This window comes from Diplodia corticola, assembly GCF_001883845.1.
Source record: "Diplodia corticola strain CBS 112549 chromosome Unknown scaffold100, whole genome shotgun sequence".
Classification (NCBI taxonomy): Eukaryota; Fungi; Ascomycota; class Dothideomycetes; order Botryosphaeriales; family Botryosphaeriaceae; genus Diplodia; species Diplodia corticola.
In genome coordinates this window covers 14,359-30,800 of record NW_017971579.1, presented here as the reverse complement: position 1 = coordinate 30,800, position 16,442 = coordinate 14,359, and the positions used below count along the sequence as shown (strand labels likewise).

Genomic DNA, 16,442 nt, shown 5'->3' with positions numbered 1-16,442 from the left:
GACAAGCTTGGACAATCTCCTGCTCCTCCCGACTCCGGCAGCGGCAGGCGGCAAATCCGTCATTCTCGTCTTCCCACATCGTTGTCAAACCCCCTCATCACCACTGCAGCGCGATGATGGCGCCCATCACCAAGACCATAACGCCGCACCGCAACACCGCCCCTCCGTCCAGCCATCCACCGTCACCAAGATCATCTGCCCATCGTGTCAACTGTTCAAAAGCTGTGACGAGAAGGCGTCGGGGGGCCGTCGCAACGGACGGCCGAAAGCGGACCGAACCGGTATGACTTTCACTCTCACTCGGCGAAACAGTCTCCCTGTGTCCGTGGGGGAACGATTCCGAGGAAAGAGGTCCGTGGCCGAATCTCACAGAGCGACGTTGCTGGCAGTCGCCCAGATTATTTTAAAGACTCTGGCCCCCGCTTCACCAACGGGGACCGCGGCGCCGGCCATGCCCAACGTGCAGCTGTACGCACATGCATGTATTTCCCACCACCACGTATGCCTGTCGCTCCATCAGCAGCCGAGATATTTGATAACCGTAGGCAGGCAAGTAGTACATCATTACTTCTGTGGATTTCTTTAATGAATTGAGCCACGGCCTAGCAATACAAATAATGAGCTATCATAGCAATATCTGTACGTCCTCGCTGTTCTGTTCCATTCCATCTTCATCTCCATCTCCATCTCCATCTCCATCTCCATCTTCATCTTCATCTCCATCTTCATCTTCATCTTCACCATCATCATGATGCATGTGCGGGAGTTCCGGCGGCCAGCGGGGCGTGACAGTCTCCGCCAGCTGTTCCAAGCTCTTCTTCGAAACCTCAATGGTTCTTTCAGGCCGACCATCGAATTCGACAAGAAGGTCGGGGTTTTGTATCTTCTCCGTGTTGATTTGGGTCAGGTTGCGAAGTTTCAACGACCACAGGTTCGCAGGAATATTGGCCGATAAATCTTTGAGTAAATCAGCCCACAAGTTGACGCGACGTCCAGGATGGATGCGGGACGCTGGATACAGCTTCGTGTTGAACAAGCTCAGTCCCTTGAGGTTGCTGAACTTTTGAAAGAGATCTGTCACTACATTGGTGCTAATGTAGACCATGCCTAGATCCAATTGCGTAAGTGGCAATGCCACGGGGGCAGGATTGGTGTCAGACCAAGGAAGCGGGCTAAGACGTCCTGCGGCAGTGTCCAGTCCAGCCCAGGGCAGAATCCTCGCAGTCGGATCTGTTCCAGGTACAGTGGCCAGCCAGTTGATGAGTCTCAAGCTCGAATCCCTATGCGCGCTTTGGAAGTTCAGCCGAAGCCAGGTGACATTTGGAGTGTGGGAAAGGAAACGCCTGATGCTGGTGTTCTGTGGGTCGAAGGTATCCTGTGAGTTGCTCTGGCTCTGCACCAGTCCATATCGAGGAGGGTCGTCGGGAGAGAGGTCGAGATGAAGGGTTTTCAAGCCGGCCAAAGCAGGTGCAATGTCTCGCTGCATCCAATCATCAAGACCAAAGGCACTATCAGACAAGCCTCGGATTCTGTTCCTGAGCGTGACCATGAGAGCCTCTGGTCGGCTAGACGAACCCGCCATGGCAGCGAGAACGACTTGGAAGACTCGAGTGTAGAAGAACTTGCCCCTACCGTCATACATTGCCGAGTCATTCATCGTCAAGACATGTCCTCGAGCCTGGAGGGTAGGGGCACCCCAACTTCTCCATGCACCAGTGCCTGTCTGTCTGTCTCGGTACCGCGTCATCGAGTTGAAGTCCCTGAGATCAATCGTTTGGAGGCTTTTGAGATTACTCAGAGCCCTGGCCAGCAGGCTCGCGGCCCTACCGGTGGTGAACATGCGCGATTGTGACTCGGAGGCTTCCTTGTACTCTGTGAAGGCCGCTTCGTCGGCCATGTCCCTGGTCCGACCGTTGTAGCGGTCCAGGCCAATGATGAGGTGCTTGAGACAAGGCGAAAGGGATGGATGCTCTGAGATGTCAACCAAGGCATGCAGGCTGGCTTCGGTGACCATGAATTGCTTCTTGGTGAAGTAATGTTTGGAAAAGTAGGTGAAGAGCTTGTGCTCCATGAGCTTGCAGGTGCGACGGAGGGAGCCCAAGTCAGCCGTGGGCAGGAAGTCGACGATGCGGTCGACCAGCTCCTGCGGGAGATTGGCGATGTAGGACTCTGTTTGGAGGTCCATCTTGTTGGATGGTGGAGCGGACTTGTGGTGCAGAGAGATGAGAGGCAAGGTGAGGAAGGTGAGGAAGGTGAGGTCGGTCGGCAAGAGCGCGGAAAGTAGTCTGGCAGAAGTCGTGGCCGCTGTTGCCTGGTGATGTTGTGATGCCTGGCTGGCGGGCATTGCTGCCTAGCGATCAGCCCGCGTGAACGCGCGAGTAGAGGGCAGACGCGTCGAGACGCGCTCGACTATTCCCAACTAGGCGGTTGCTGCCTGCCGTGCCTGCGTGGTTGGCGCACTGTCTCCCGTAGCGTCTTGGCGAAGGCGCCGATTAATTACTCGCCGCCCGCGCCAATCCTACCCAACAACCACCCCGACACACAAGCCGCCGCAACTTCCACGACAAGCCGCAACCATTGTGAGCCTGAGGTGAGCCAATTGCCTGTACGAAGCCCAATTGCCGTTGCTGAGACTGCGTCATACAACAGAGACTCGGTCGTCGCGGCAGAAGCGTCCTTGTAGAGTTGCCCAAAGCGACTGTGGCTGCCTGCCGCTTGGAGACGCCTCTGCGCACGGTTCCCCTCCACAGCAACTGATATATCTACACCCGTTCCTTCGCCTCTGCAGCAATCTCCATCTCCATCATCGTCGCCATGCCGCCAAAGCGAGGAAAGAAAGCTGCCGCACCTGCCGCACCTGCCGCACCCCCGTTGGACGGCTGCTGTGTCGTCTTCAGCGGCACCTTCCCAGGCCACTCGCAGTCCGCTCTCCTCGACCAAGCCGCTCGCTTGGGAGCCGCCACTGCCAAATCCGTGACCAAAGACGCCACCCATCTCGTCACCACTCAGGCTGACTTCGACAAACTCTCGAGCAAGGTGAAGGAAGCCCTGAACCGCGACATCTTCCTTGTGAGCCTGGAGTGGCTGTTGGACTCAGAGCAATCCAATGCGAAAGCAGACGAGACACAATACACCTTCCGCAATGTTACTCCCAGCCCCAACCCCGCTTCAGCTCCCTCTGCATCTCAAGGAACCGCCGCTCAGAAAGCCAAGGACTCCAAGAAGCGCCAGGCTTCCCCCGACGCCGACGCAACCTCTGCCGATCAGCACGACTCCAAGAAGAAGAAGGGTTTGGAGAAAGAAGTCATCCCCAACTTTGGCGAGGGTCAGATTGCCAAATCGCGAGACATCGTGATTCCCCTGGATGAAGAATGCCACCTCGTTGGCTACGGCGTTCACGTTGACCCTGATGGCGTCATCTGGGATGCCTCTCTGAACCAAACGAACTCTGGAAACAACAACAACAAGTTCTACAGACTCCAGGTACGCACTTGGTGACTTTTCTTGCTCGATTGCTGCAGATGAACCATCTTCTGAGCATCGCATTATACTAACTCATTCCAGGTCCTGGGCAGTGCCTCTGGAAACTGTGTCACCTGGAGCCGATGGGGCCGAGTCGGCGAACGTGGACAGATGAAGGCCCTCGGCAACGGATCGCTTGACGATGCGAAACGCCAATTTCAGGCGAAATTCAAAGACAAGTCTGGCTTGCACTGGGAGGACCGCACAGCTCCTCCCAAGCCCAAGAAGTATGTCTTCATTGAGCGCAGCTACCAGTCGGACGATGAGGAGGAAGATGAGGGCGTCAAGACCGAGAAGGATGGCGAGGGCCCCGATTGCACTCTTGCACTTCCTATCCAGAAGTTGATGCAACTCATCTTCAACACGCAGTTCTTTGCCGCCGCAATGACTGAGCTCAATTATGACTCGAAGAAGCTGCCCCTCGGAAAGCTCAGCAAGGCCACCATCATGAAGGGCTTTCAGAGCCTCAAGGACCTCTCGGAGATGATCAACGGCTCAGTGCCTGCCAGCGCATCGGATATCGAAGACGCGTCCAATCTCTTCTACTCACTTATCCCACACGACTTTCGTCGTAACCGCCCGCCCGTTATACGCTCCGAGGATGTTCTCAAGCGCGAGATTGAGCTTTTGGAAAACCTGGCCGACATGAAGGATGCATCGAACATCATGAAGGACGAATCGGCAAACGGCGAAGTCTTGCATACTCTGGACAAGCAGTACAGGGGTTTGGGCATGCAGGAGATGACGCCGCTCGATAGGAGGAGCACCGAGTTCCAGGAGCTTGCAGCATACCTCACAAGCACCCGTGGACACACGCACGGGGTGAATTACACGGTCGACTCCATCTTTCGCATCGAGCGTCTAGGCGAAAATGACCGTTTCGGCAAGAGCCAGTATGCTGGTCCGGTCCGCGACCGACGTCTTCTATGGCACGGTTCTCGTGCTACTAACTTCGGAGGCATTCTCAGCCAAGGCCTGCGCATTGCACCCCCCGAAGCCCCAGTGAGCGGCTACATGTTCGGCAAGGGAATCTACCTCGCTGACATGTCATCCAAATCGGCCAATTACTGCTGTTCCTACATTTCGGGTGGCACGGCTCTGCTTTTGCTTTGCGAGGCTGAGCTCGGCAATCCCTTGAATGAACTGACGAACTCCGACTACAACGCGGGAGAGAATGCCAAGTCCAAGGGTATGTGGTCAACTTGGGGCAAGGGAATGACAGCACCGCTGGGTTGGAAGGATGCCGACTGTGTCCACCCCTCCCTCGCTGGTGTCAAGATGCCGGACGTCAGCATCCAGCCTGGAAAGACCAATGTCCCGGGCGCTTTCCTGCAGTACAACGAGTTCATCTGCTACGACGTGGCTCAAATTCGACTCCGGTACCTCTTCCAGGTGCGAATGTAAGTGTCCGACGTCACACCTCGTTCTCGATGCAACATGCGTGTTCCACGACGCGTTGCACGGCATCTTCTGGGTTTCAGTAAAGGGTAGCGAAATCGTTGCTGTTTTGGGCTTCATTTGCAAATTTTGGTCAACGGAGTGATGGCATAGGTGTGAAGGCGTCATGGGGGAACCCCATTTTCGGCTGTTTTGTGTAATTTAGCGTCAAGTCATGGTCTCGCAGCCCATATCTTCGCAGCACGCGGCGTTAGGTACGCAAGGGATGGCAAGAAATTAGTGGCTTCTATGGCAAAGCGACATTGACGAAAAAGGTACCGAGGATAGCATTAGCTGTCGAATTTGAAGTATCCATTTTGCTCCAACCACTTGACCCATGCATGTGATTGGTATCGTTTTCTTTATTTGATTTGATTCTTCTTGCTTGTTTCATATATGGTCATGAGACGTCTCTATAACAAGGGTAAGTGAAGACGAAGATAAAAAAAAAAAAGCAAAGCCATGACGATGACCACCCACCATATTATACCAAGCGCGCCTCCGCGAGTCCGCGTCTGTAAGTACATACGTGTATCTCGATCCCCAGCGCGTAGGGATTCGAATATATGAAAGAGAGAGAGAGAGAGAGAGCGGGGGAAAAAGGAAAGAAAAGACGACAGGTATGGTATATACATCGACACGAACCCAACAACCGACAGACAGACAGACACAAACACGTAGCGGAGCTTGCCCCTTACCTGAGGAGCCCTCCCTCCCTCCCTGCCTCCCGCATTTTCACTTAGCTTACCAAGGCAGGATAAACCCGACCCACGCCCAAGACTTCCCCCACTCAGACCTCACACCTCACACCTCCGCCTCCGCCTCCGTCCCCGCCCCGGCCTCCCCCTTCTCGAACCTCACCCACACGCCGCCGCCCGCGCACAGCGTCAACGCCAGCTGCTCGCGCCACTCCTCGCGCGGATCGCGCGGCACGAGCTCCGCAAACTCCTGCGCGAGCCTGACGACGACGTACGCCGCCTCGGTGAGGGCGTACTGCTGGCCGACGCAGACGCGGGGCCCGCCGTTGAAGGGGAGGTACTCCCAGCCGGCGCAGCGGAGGCGTTCCCAGCGGTCGGGGCGGAAGGCTGTGGGGTCGGGCCCGAAGACGGACGGGCGGCGGTGCATGGCGTGGAGGTTCCAGGAGGCGATGGTGCCGCGGGGGACGAAGATGGGGGAGCGGCCGGAGGGGCCTCCGCCGGTGGGGAGGATGGTGTCGGCGGTGCAGATGCGCGTGTTGAGGGGGACGACGGGGTGGAGGCGGAGGGCTGGTTTGGACCGGACCCCGGACGGGTGGGTGGTTAGCGCGGGGGATTGCTACATAGCTGGGGATGATGGTGGGATGGGTAGATAGGTAAGGACGGGGCGGGCTTACATTCGTTCAGGCACCATTTCAGGTACTTCATGTTGCGGAGCTCTTCGTACGTGGGGCGGCGGCCGTGCAGGGTGGATGTGACTTCGGCGCGGAGTTTGCGCCAGACGTCGGGTTGGCGGGCGAGGACGAAGAAGAGGTTGCCGAGGAGGCTGGCGGTGGTGTCGCGGCCGGCTAGGAGGACGTTGAGGAGCTCGGAGCGCAGGCGGTGCTTGTCGGTTGTGCGCGTGGCCAGTTCGTGGAGGAAGACGTATTTCTTCTCGTCCTTGGAGCTGTCCTCTTGCTTCTCCTGCGAGAAGACGCCGTTGTCCGTGCCGGGGGCGACTCGACGACCTGCTTCCCATTTCTTCTTCTTGTCCTCCTCTTCCCGGAAGCGCACCGCCTCGTCGACGAACTGATCGACGTAGGCGTGCACGACATCGACGGCGCGCTCGCCCGTGCTGATGCGCGCGCGGTTAGACCCGACGAGCTGCGCCAGCGGGCCGAGGCGGATCAGGTCGAGGCCTTCGGCCTGGGCGGCGGTGAAGGCCTCCGCGAAGCGGGCCTCTGCGTTGCCATGATCGCTACTGGGATGGAGGCTTCGGACGCTCTTGCCGAAGAGGAACTCGGTGGCCGAGTCGATGGTGAATTTGAAAAAGAGCTCTTGGAGGTCGAAGAACGGCTGCTTGGCGGTGGCGGACGAAATGGCAGCCAGCAGGTCCTCGATGTGCGACTCGAAGGCGTTGAGGTCGGCGACTTGGTCACGGACGAAGTTGGGGCGGATCATGGCGCGCGAGGCGGCCCAGTGGCTGCCGTCGGTGGTGAAGATGCCGTCGCCGAGGAAGCCGTGCAGTGCGGGCTGCCGGAACGGTCCGATGGCAAAGTCGTCGAAGCGCGTGGAGAGGATGGCTTTGACGTTGGCGGGGGCCATGGTCATGAGTGCAGGCGCGCCCAGTCGTTTGGAGGTGAAGGTCTCGCTGCCCGTCTCGGCAAAGCGGGCGGTCAGCATGTCGAGGAGGCGGTGCTCTTTTCCGGCTGTGATGCTGGCGAGGAGGACGTCCAGGCCGAGGATAGGGTCGCGCATCTTGAGGGCGGCGGCGGGTTGGCAGCCATGGTCGCGGGCAAAGCGGCGGCGTGCGAGGGAGAGGGCGATGGAGCGGTAAACGAGGTAGAGGAGGGTGGTGATTGAGGCGAAGAGGACGACCGGGGAGAGGAGTATTGAAAGCAACATGTTGACTTGCGACGGCGGCACGACAGCGAGAGGAAACGGCGGAGGCTTTATATTAGTGGACTCGACTCGGCGTCACCGCGCGGGTGGGAGATGAGGCTCTTGCACAGGTAAGGGAGGGGCTAACGGTGAGGCCGACGGGCGTCAAATTTCAGGTGGGGAGGATTGGATAGAGGGCCGTATTCCTATTGCGTATACATTCGGACAAAAGCGCAGAGGGCGACGGGGTGATGACGGCTGAGGTGTGGCAGGGCGTGTGAGACGGGGCACGGATGATATCAAGAATTGATGCACAGTCGGTCCCCCACACAAAAAGAAAGCTTAGACGGGCGAGGATGATGAAGCCATGGCGGCGGTAAGGCTGCTTTCGGCCGCGTGTCAGCTGGACCGACCCTGACAAGCACGGAGTTTATCCAGACTTTGCTTTCTTCGGAAGGACGACGGCCGTCCCCACCGGGCATTGACGGTAAGGACGGCAGCTTTCAGCGGTGACCGAGGCGGGCGGGTGAAGAAAGGAGGCATGAGGGCGGTGGTTTGGTCGTGGCGGATGTTCTGGAAGGCAATCGGGGGCGGTTAGCGCATGGGCGTCGGCCAGGCCGATTGGCCCCCAGGGCGCAGGGCGGGTCCATTTGCCATCGACGGCCATGCCGCCGCCGCACCAGGCAACTCGTGACGATCATGCTCCGTCGCGGCTGTTTCAGCATTCCGGCGTGTTGCTGCTTACCTCGACGGCAGACGCGCCTGCCTCGACCAGCTGACGGCAGCCATGCGCCCAGCGTGTTATTGCCTCTGCTCCTATTGGCCGACACTGGCGAGCATCTAGGGCTCAGACATTCGAGGATGCTCGTGGACAAGGCGGATCGAGAGAGGGGAGCTGGAAGGGGTGCAGCAGTGGAAATAAGGTTGTGCAACCGCTGTCCGGCAAGCCCGGGATTGGCTGGTGGTTGAATTATTCCAGGCGGTCAGTAGTATACACCTCCTCTGTCCAGAGAGGAAGGCGTTGGTGCGAGTTGGCCATGCGAGCTGAGCGGATGCGTAATAACGGCGCCGGGCTCCCGAGACATGGCGGCGCCCTTCCATGTTGACGGAGAGGTTACTGTAGTGACACGGCAGTGGCTTAGCAGCGCAGCACAGCCTCCTGATATCAAAGTGCGTCCGCTTCGGCTTATGATTACTGAAACAGGCCGCGGAGCCTCATGGCCACGACGACGATAATGCCTCACTGTCGGCAATACCTAATGCATTCTGAGCAGTGTGGAATGCATCTAGCAAGTCTAGCAAGAATTGCCCATGTGCTTACGGCAGGAAAGAATAAGGTTTTGTTGGCAGTGCATGCACCTGGTATTGGGATGCGTCCTGCATGCGTTCCTTCTGCTGACATAAGTACAGTCGTGCACGGCTTGCTGTGGGAATCGTTGGGATGCCGAGGATACCGTAACCGTGGTGGATTATGTATGTACTGTGTTGGGATCAGCGTCGAGGGTGGAGAGGCGGCGTTTAGCGCGTCACCCTTATCTCACGGGTCAGCCGCTTCGCACGGGCCTCAATTAGTCACAATAGTACACTAATTAAAGCTAGGCTAAGCCTTTTAGCGTCGTATTATTAGATCGTCCCTCTACGAAGCGTCTAAGTATATTTAGGCCTAACTTTACGTATATCTATTATACCCTAAATCGTTTACTTTAATATTACTTTATAACTACGTTATTATTCGTTAGCGCGTATACCTATAGCGATTCTTTAAAATATAGGCTTTTAACTAGTCTAGAATTAATAGTAATAGCTACGCTAAGTTATATTAATATATAGCCTTAAAGACGTAAAAAGAATACGTAATTCTATTATACTTACTATACCCTCCGCTTTATCGCTCGTATATATAATATAATACTCTAACTATCTCTAAATATATATACTAAGAGTAATAAAGTACTACTAAAATACCTCGTATTATCCGTTTACGTAAAAAAAGGCGTTATTATAAAGTACTTTAGTTAAACTAGAGGTACTATTATTATAGCTTATCCTCGAAATTTATACGTATCTAGCGGGAACTTAAACTACTAAGTAACTACTAAGTAACTACTAAGTAGTATTCCCCTTATTTTTACCCGTAATTACTAGAGAATCTAACTACTAAGTAACTACTAAGTAGTATTTCTCGCTCTAGTCGGTTACGATAGTCGGAGATTCTAACTTTTAACTAACTACTAAGTAGCGTTTATCGTTATAGTCGGTCGCTATAGTCGGTCGTAGTAGTCGGTTATAGTAGTCGGTCGTAGTAGTTAGTCGTAGTAGTTAGTCGCGGTAGTCGGAGAATCTAACTACTAAGTAACTACTAAGTAGTATTTTTTAGTACTTCGTCGTAGTAGTTAGCCGTAGTAGTCGAAGAATCTAACTACTAAGTAACTACTAAGTAGTATTTCTTAGTACTTCGTCGTAGTAGTTAGCCGTAGTAGTTAGAGAATCTAACTACTAGCTAACTACTAAGTAGTATTTCTCTAATTTCGCCTATAGTTATTAGAGACTCTAACTACTAAGTAACTACTAAGTAGTAAGTAGTATTTCTTATAGTGGTAGAGTATTATCTTACCTTTACCTACTATATTTAAGAAATAGCTTATAATTACTACCGGCTTAGCTATTAGCATCTTATCTATCGAGGTCTATCTTTTCTTCTTATCTATTAAGGTCTATCTTTTCTCTATCTATCGAGGTCTATCTTCCCTTCTTAATAATAATCGGTAATATTATCTCGAGCGTAACTAGCGCGACCCCTACGTCTACGAAAGAACTTAAGGTCTAGCTCTAGAAGATACGGGCGACGATCGTCTTTCCCCTCGCCTTCTATTACTATTTCGCCCGTAGAGGTCCCGCTATTTACCTCGCTCTCTCTCGCTAAGATCTCGCTACTATTAAAGGAGCTTACTATCTCTATCGACGTCTTTTATCTCTTCTACCTCGCTCTCTTCCGTCGAGGTCTCGCTACTATTAGAGAAGCTTACTATTTCCGCCGATATTCTCTATCTCTTCTATCTCGCTCTCTCCCGCTAAGGTCTCGCTACTATCGAAGGAGCTTACTATTCTAATCGACGTTTTACTTTAGCTTTTATCTCTTATCCGGTTTCTTCGTCTAGTTACGATTAGATTATCCGCTCTTATCTCGAAGCTCTACTAGTAGCTCTTATCTCGAAGCTCTACTAGTAGCTTTTATCTCGAAGCTCTAATAATAGCTCTTATCTCGAAGCTCTAATAGTAGCTCTTATCTAGAAGCTCTACTAGTAGCTCTTATCTTAAAGCTCTATTAGTAGCTTATATCTTAAGGCTCTATTAGTAGCTTATATCTTTAAGCTCTATCTAGTAACTCTCTCTATCTCGTCTTCTATCGCTATTCCGCCCGTTAAGGTCTCGTTATTCTCTAAAAAGCTTCTTATTCCCGCCGAAGTCTCGCTATTTATCTCGCCTACGGCTTAGCCGGTTTTACCCGCGTTTACCGGAGACTCTAACTATTAAGTAACTACTAAGTAGCGGTTTTCTAGATTTTACCCGCGTTTATCGAAGAGATCTAACTACTAAGTAACTACTAAGTAGTAGTTCTCTTAATTTTACCCGCGTTTACCGGAGAGGTCTAACTACTAAGTAACTACTAAGCGGTATTATCTTTAGAATCTATATATATTTAGCGGGAAACCTAACTACGAAGACTTACTAATTAACTACTAAGTAGTATTACTCTTAGAGATATACGCCGTAGTAAGAAGAAGAGTAATAACGGTAATAAGAGACGAAGAAAGTCTAAGTAGTAACGAATAGTATCTATACTATCGTCTCTTAGAAGTTTACTTACTAGTATAATTCTAACGATTTCTTAGCTTCCGTTAGATAGGCTACCCGACGTCGTAAATAAGGCTAAGCTATATTCTAATCTATAGATTAAGGTTCTTAAGATATACCTTACGCGTATCCTTAGCGGAGGGCGTAGGCCTCGAGAAGAATAGACTCGTATTTTTCGACGCTTAATCTTTAGTTATAAAGATACTATACTCGTCGCGCGTACTAGGTTTAGTAAGAGTATAATCTTCTATATCTTTTTAATCTTAACGGCGAAGATTACTATTTAAATTATCCCGTTAATCTAGCTTAGGAACGAATAACTCGATAGTATTTAGTAGCTAAACGGAATCTAGTCTTATATCGTTAACTTCTAGCGTAAGAATGCTACGCTAATACGCGATATCGCCGCTAGTATATATATATACGTATTATTAAGTCTAGAGTAGGCTATCTAGGACTAGTTCTAACGTATACTAGAGAAGCTAAACGACTATAATAAGATAGATATAGTTACTATTAACGAGTACTATCTTATCTATTAATAGGGTAGATCTACTAATATAGACTTCTCTACTAAGGGCTTCCGACCCGCGTTTCTAGAAATAGACTACTTAAGATTATAGCTCTATAAGAACGTTATCTAGTTTAGATATTCGACTATATTATATAAAGAGGCTAAAGCGGCGGCTCTCTAGTATAGCGGATTTCGTCCGGTCGGCGAGCGTCTATACTAGATATAGATTATTAAGACGTCTATTAATCGTTCGGATATTACTATTTATATACGCCCTATTTCTCGTAGCTAGATTAAGAGTTTTATATTACTATATTTTCTTCTAGACTCTAGTATTACTCTAGATAAATATACGCTATAGATAATTCTAAAGACGGTCGTCTTTATCGATTCGACTATTACTATTCCGTATATAGTAGCGTTCTTACGGAAGGCCCTTCTATAGAAATATTAGTAGTATTCGCACCAAGGGGACGACGAGTATATAATTACTAATATTATTAAGAAGTATAATTTTATCGTAGTAGATACCGACCGCCGCTATAGATATACCGAGTTCTACTAGCCGGGTTCTACTACCCGGATAATAATTACGATAACTTATCTTAGTATAGAAGTTAATATCGTTAATATCGAGCGTATCGTTATATATAATTTCCCTCTAGGAAGAGATATTAGCGACGTATAGTAAAAACTAGGGCGTAGTAGAAGAGAAAAGAGTCGAACTAGTCTATATATTATCTTTCTACCGTATTAGGTCTTTAATAGTAAGGGGCGGGATAGGCGATATATAGCTAACGAGAAGCGTAGTCCTCTTAAACGAAGTAGTACGATTAGAAGAATACTATCGACCGATCGTAGGCGAATACGAAATTAAAGAAGTTAGTTAAATACCGTCGCTACGCCGGGCGATACGGGCGAAGAAATACTAAGCGTATACTCGTTAGAAATATCCGCCTTAGATAGAGAGAGTCTTATAGACGATAATAGTAGTAGCGATCTTTAACGTATTTAGCCGGCTAACGCGGTAGTTTAACGAGCGAATCTATCGGCTACTTAGAAAGAAATAGCGAATAGTAGCTATTACCGTCGTACGTTCTTAGTATATTTCGGGGAGATCCTACTACGGCCGGACGAGTCGAATATAGTAGCTCCTTTCGAACGGTATTATAATAGATATAATCTATTATTAAGTCTAATCTTTATAGCCGCGCCGTCGTCTATAGTATCGGCTACGGCTCTAAAGATAAATACTCGTATAGAATTCGCGTTAAGTCTTATTAATCGATAGATAGTAGATCGAGGGCGGATACTAGTATCGAATTCTCGATTTTCTATACCTTCTTTATATTATATATCTAGGGACTATCGTTAGTAACTCGTATATCTATTCGCTAGTATTAAAGGGGGTAAGTTTTAGAAGTCTCTAACTATAAAGACTATTTCTAAGAATATACCGCTATTAAGGGACTAGAAATATCGAGATAACGATATAGATATATTAATAGAGCTTATCTAGTCTACCTCCGCCCGTATCGACGCCGAGTTTACTTAACGTCGGCTAAAGAGGGTATAAGAGAAGAAGGATAAAGCGAAGAAACTTACTTTATCGACGGACGGCGGTACGCGTAGAAGTATATAAACTACCCGAGACTAAAGTCTTAACGATAGCCTTATACGATAGACGGTAATAAGGCGGGTATAAATATCTATAAGATAAGCGTAATTAAAGGAGCGTATAGAAGTATCGATATCGTAGCCTATCGATATATAATATTTAACTATTATTTTCGACTTATAAGACGTCGTATTAGATATCTAACTAACGGATACGAGCGCCTAAGCTATAGACTCTTAGAATATCGTACTAAACTTATAGCCGGGGGTATTAGAGATAGGCGGTAACGGCGGCTACGATAAATATATATCGACTAATAGGCTACTATCGACGATATCGACGCCGTCGCGGCGTTTAGATAAACGGCCCCCGTTAGTTAAGAAGTATATAAATATTTAGACGCTAATCTATTCGTCTACGTTTACTACGTTAGTATCTTCGCTATTAATACTATTATAACGTCTAAGTAAGCGAAGATAGCTAGAGATATTCTAACGACCTACGCGGACCGAGAAGTATATAAATACTAATAGGCTTAGACTAATCTTTATACTAACTATAAGATATAAGGCACGAATAAAGAGCTTAAGATAGGTATAAGAAGAGGGCTTATAATTAATAGACGAATTCTTAGGGAATTCGGCCTTCGCCCGTAGGCCGAAGGGCTTTTATATATAGCTAAGCGAGAGTTACGTAACTAGTACGTAACTTCTATAAGTCTCGTATACGAAGCGTATACGAGACGCGGCTATAGATTCTTATACTATCCCCCCTATTATAGGGGTCGACTACGACCCCGTAAAGAATAAAAAAACTCGAGGATCTTATATACCTTTTACGAGGAAAACCTTTCTTATTAAGAAGAAAAAAGCTCGTAGCTAGGGTCGTTAAGAAAATTTCTAGGCGCGGAAGCCGTAGCCTATATCTCTTAAGATATTCGCTTTTACCTATATTATAAGTAGATACGCGGAGTATACTTAACGCGTACGACTATTATACGCGGGTCGAGTATATAGCGCTATACGCTAGAGTAGTAGGAAAGTTTTTAGCTACTCTAAGCCGTTACGCGGCTTAAAGTATTCGGAAGTAGAACTCTATTAGGGGTTTAGTTCTACGTAGGGAAAGTAGTAATTACTTTCTACGTAATAGCGGTTATTCCGTCTTTTATCTTTTTAGGTTTATAATCGCGAGTCTTATATATAGCTTAAGCGTTTTAGAACTATTATTTATACGTTCCGGGTGCGTATAGTATACGCGGCGCGTACTTTCCCCCTAGTATTTCTTCGTAGTAATTATATTAGGCGTATCTATCTTTATAGAGTTTACTACTACTACTCGTAATTCTTAGTCTACGGCTAGGTTTAGTAGCTGGTATCGTTATACCTATACCTATTAGCTAGATAATAGGTTCTTACCCCTTTACGAGTAGTACTTAGGCGTTAAATAGATATAGTTTCTTCTATTAGACAGGCACGTTTCTATAGAATTCGGGCCTATACGTTTTACGTACGCGTGCCGTAGAAGGAGCTAGTAAGAAGCCTCCGTATATTAAGATTCTCTTACGCGATCGTTTTTCGACTCTACGCTATATCTATTTTCTAATATAGCTTTATCTTTAACTCTCCCCCGCGGCTCTACCGCTCGTCCTTTAACGTCTTCTATTACTCTAGAAGCTAGTCCTATAGATAGTATAGATAAGAAAGAGGAGAAGCTATCTCGTATAAGCTAGCTCGGTCTTAAATTAGCTTAAAATAAAGATAAAGATAAGGCTCGGGCTCGCTATAAGCCGTTTAGTATACGGGACGTCTCTCGACGTCGTCTCGTTAGTATCCGCGGCCTAGCTCCTTATTAAGAGCCGATTCCGCCTTATTATAAGGCCTTCTATAAACGTTATCTTTTATACTAGGCTTCCGCTTCTTAGATCGATAATAACGTAAAGAATATTATTAAGTAGAGCTATATACGTAAGATACCGCTCTCGAAGTACTAGAAATATACTAGGGCGCGGTACGATTATACTTAAGTAAGTTTTATCCTACGATTCGTATACGCGTCGTATCTTTAGCTAACTCTTTTCGCCTATCTAGCTACCTCCCGAGTTTCGCCGCGCTATAAACGTATTATCGTTTATACGCTAGTAGGCTATTCGTTATAATACTCCTAAGGAGTAGAATCTAATCCGTAGCTACGCCTCTAAGTATCTTAACTACGTTAAGAACTTCCGCCGGCTCGAGAAGGCTCGCGTTAAGAACGCTAGCGGTCTTAAGAAGTATCTATACGCTTAGTAGATCTCTCGCGACTATAATCTCTAACGTAAGTAGATAAGGGCTTCCTTAACCGTCCGCTTTTACTTTTACTAATCCTTAGTATAGCTTAGTATAGGCGGTATCGGTCTAATACTCCCTACGAATTAACGTATCGACGTAGCTACCGAGGACCGCCTTTTACGTAGCTAGAATAACCTCTTTAAGAAGAATAGCCTCGATTTAAACCGCGATAAGTTCCTTAACGAGAGTAATAGCTAGAAGAATATACGGTAGTACTAGTACGGGCCCTTAGTAAAGTAAGGGGTAAAGGTTAGGCAAAATTTAGTTTTAATATTTAGCGAGGTTTTAGGGTTCTTTACGAGTTAGGCTAGGCTTAGAGTTTTATATAAATTAGATACGCTTCTCGTGCGCGGCGCTTACGTCTAGTAATAAAAATCTATTCTTCTTATATTATAGTTGTTAACCCGAAAGTTTTCGTAAGTTAATCGGTTCTATAGAATTTCCTAACTACGAAAGAAACTATAGTTTTTATTCTAGGTGCCTTTCGGCGACGTATTAATCTCGGCCGTAGTATAACGATATATTTAATAGCTTTCGCCCTCTAATTCTAAATTTCGAAGATTAAGCTTTTACCGCTTCGTCTTATTTCTTAAGCTAGGAGGTCTTTCCCGCCC

At 48.6% G+C, this 16,442-nt stretch overlaps 3 protein-coding genes across 3 annotated transcripts; 1 reads left to right on the top strand and 2 right to left on the bottom strand.

The window, feature by feature from the left end:
• Window positions 1-625: 625 nt before the first annotated feature.
• BKCO1_1000003 (f-box domain-containing protein) lies at window positions 626-2,344 on the bottom strand (the record flags this gene model as incomplete). Its single annotated transcript, XM_020269270.1, has 1 exon — window positions 626-2,344. The coding sequence occupies one exon, from the start codon at window positions 2,342-2,344 to the stop codon at window positions 626-628; it is 1,719 nt and encodes a 572-aa protein (XP_020125225.1).
• Window positions 2,345-2,814: 470 nt separating this feature from the next.
• BKCO1_1000002 (poly polymerase 2 adp-ribosyltransferase 2) lies at window positions 2,815-4,926 on the top strand (the record flags this gene model as incomplete). Its single annotated transcript, XM_020269269.1, has 2 exons — window positions 2,815-3,483; window positions 3,565-4,926. The coding sequence occupies 2 exons, from the start codon at window positions 2,815-2,817 to the stop codon at window positions 4,924-4,926; spliced, it is 2,031 nt and encodes a 676-aa protein (XP_020125224.1).
• Window positions 4,927-5,763: 837 nt separating this feature from the next.
• Window positions 5,764-7,538, bottom strand: BKCO1_1000001 (cytochrome p450; the record flags this gene model as incomplete). The annotated part of the gene is made up of 2 exons (XM_020269262.1): window positions 5,764-6,224; window positions 6,332-7,538. The coding sequence occupies 2 exons, from the start codon at window positions 7,536-7,538 to the stop codon at window positions 5,764-5,766; spliced, it is 1,668 nt and encodes a 555-aa protein (XP_020125226.1).
• Between the last annotated feature and the right edge of the window lie 8,904 nt (window positions 7,539-16,442).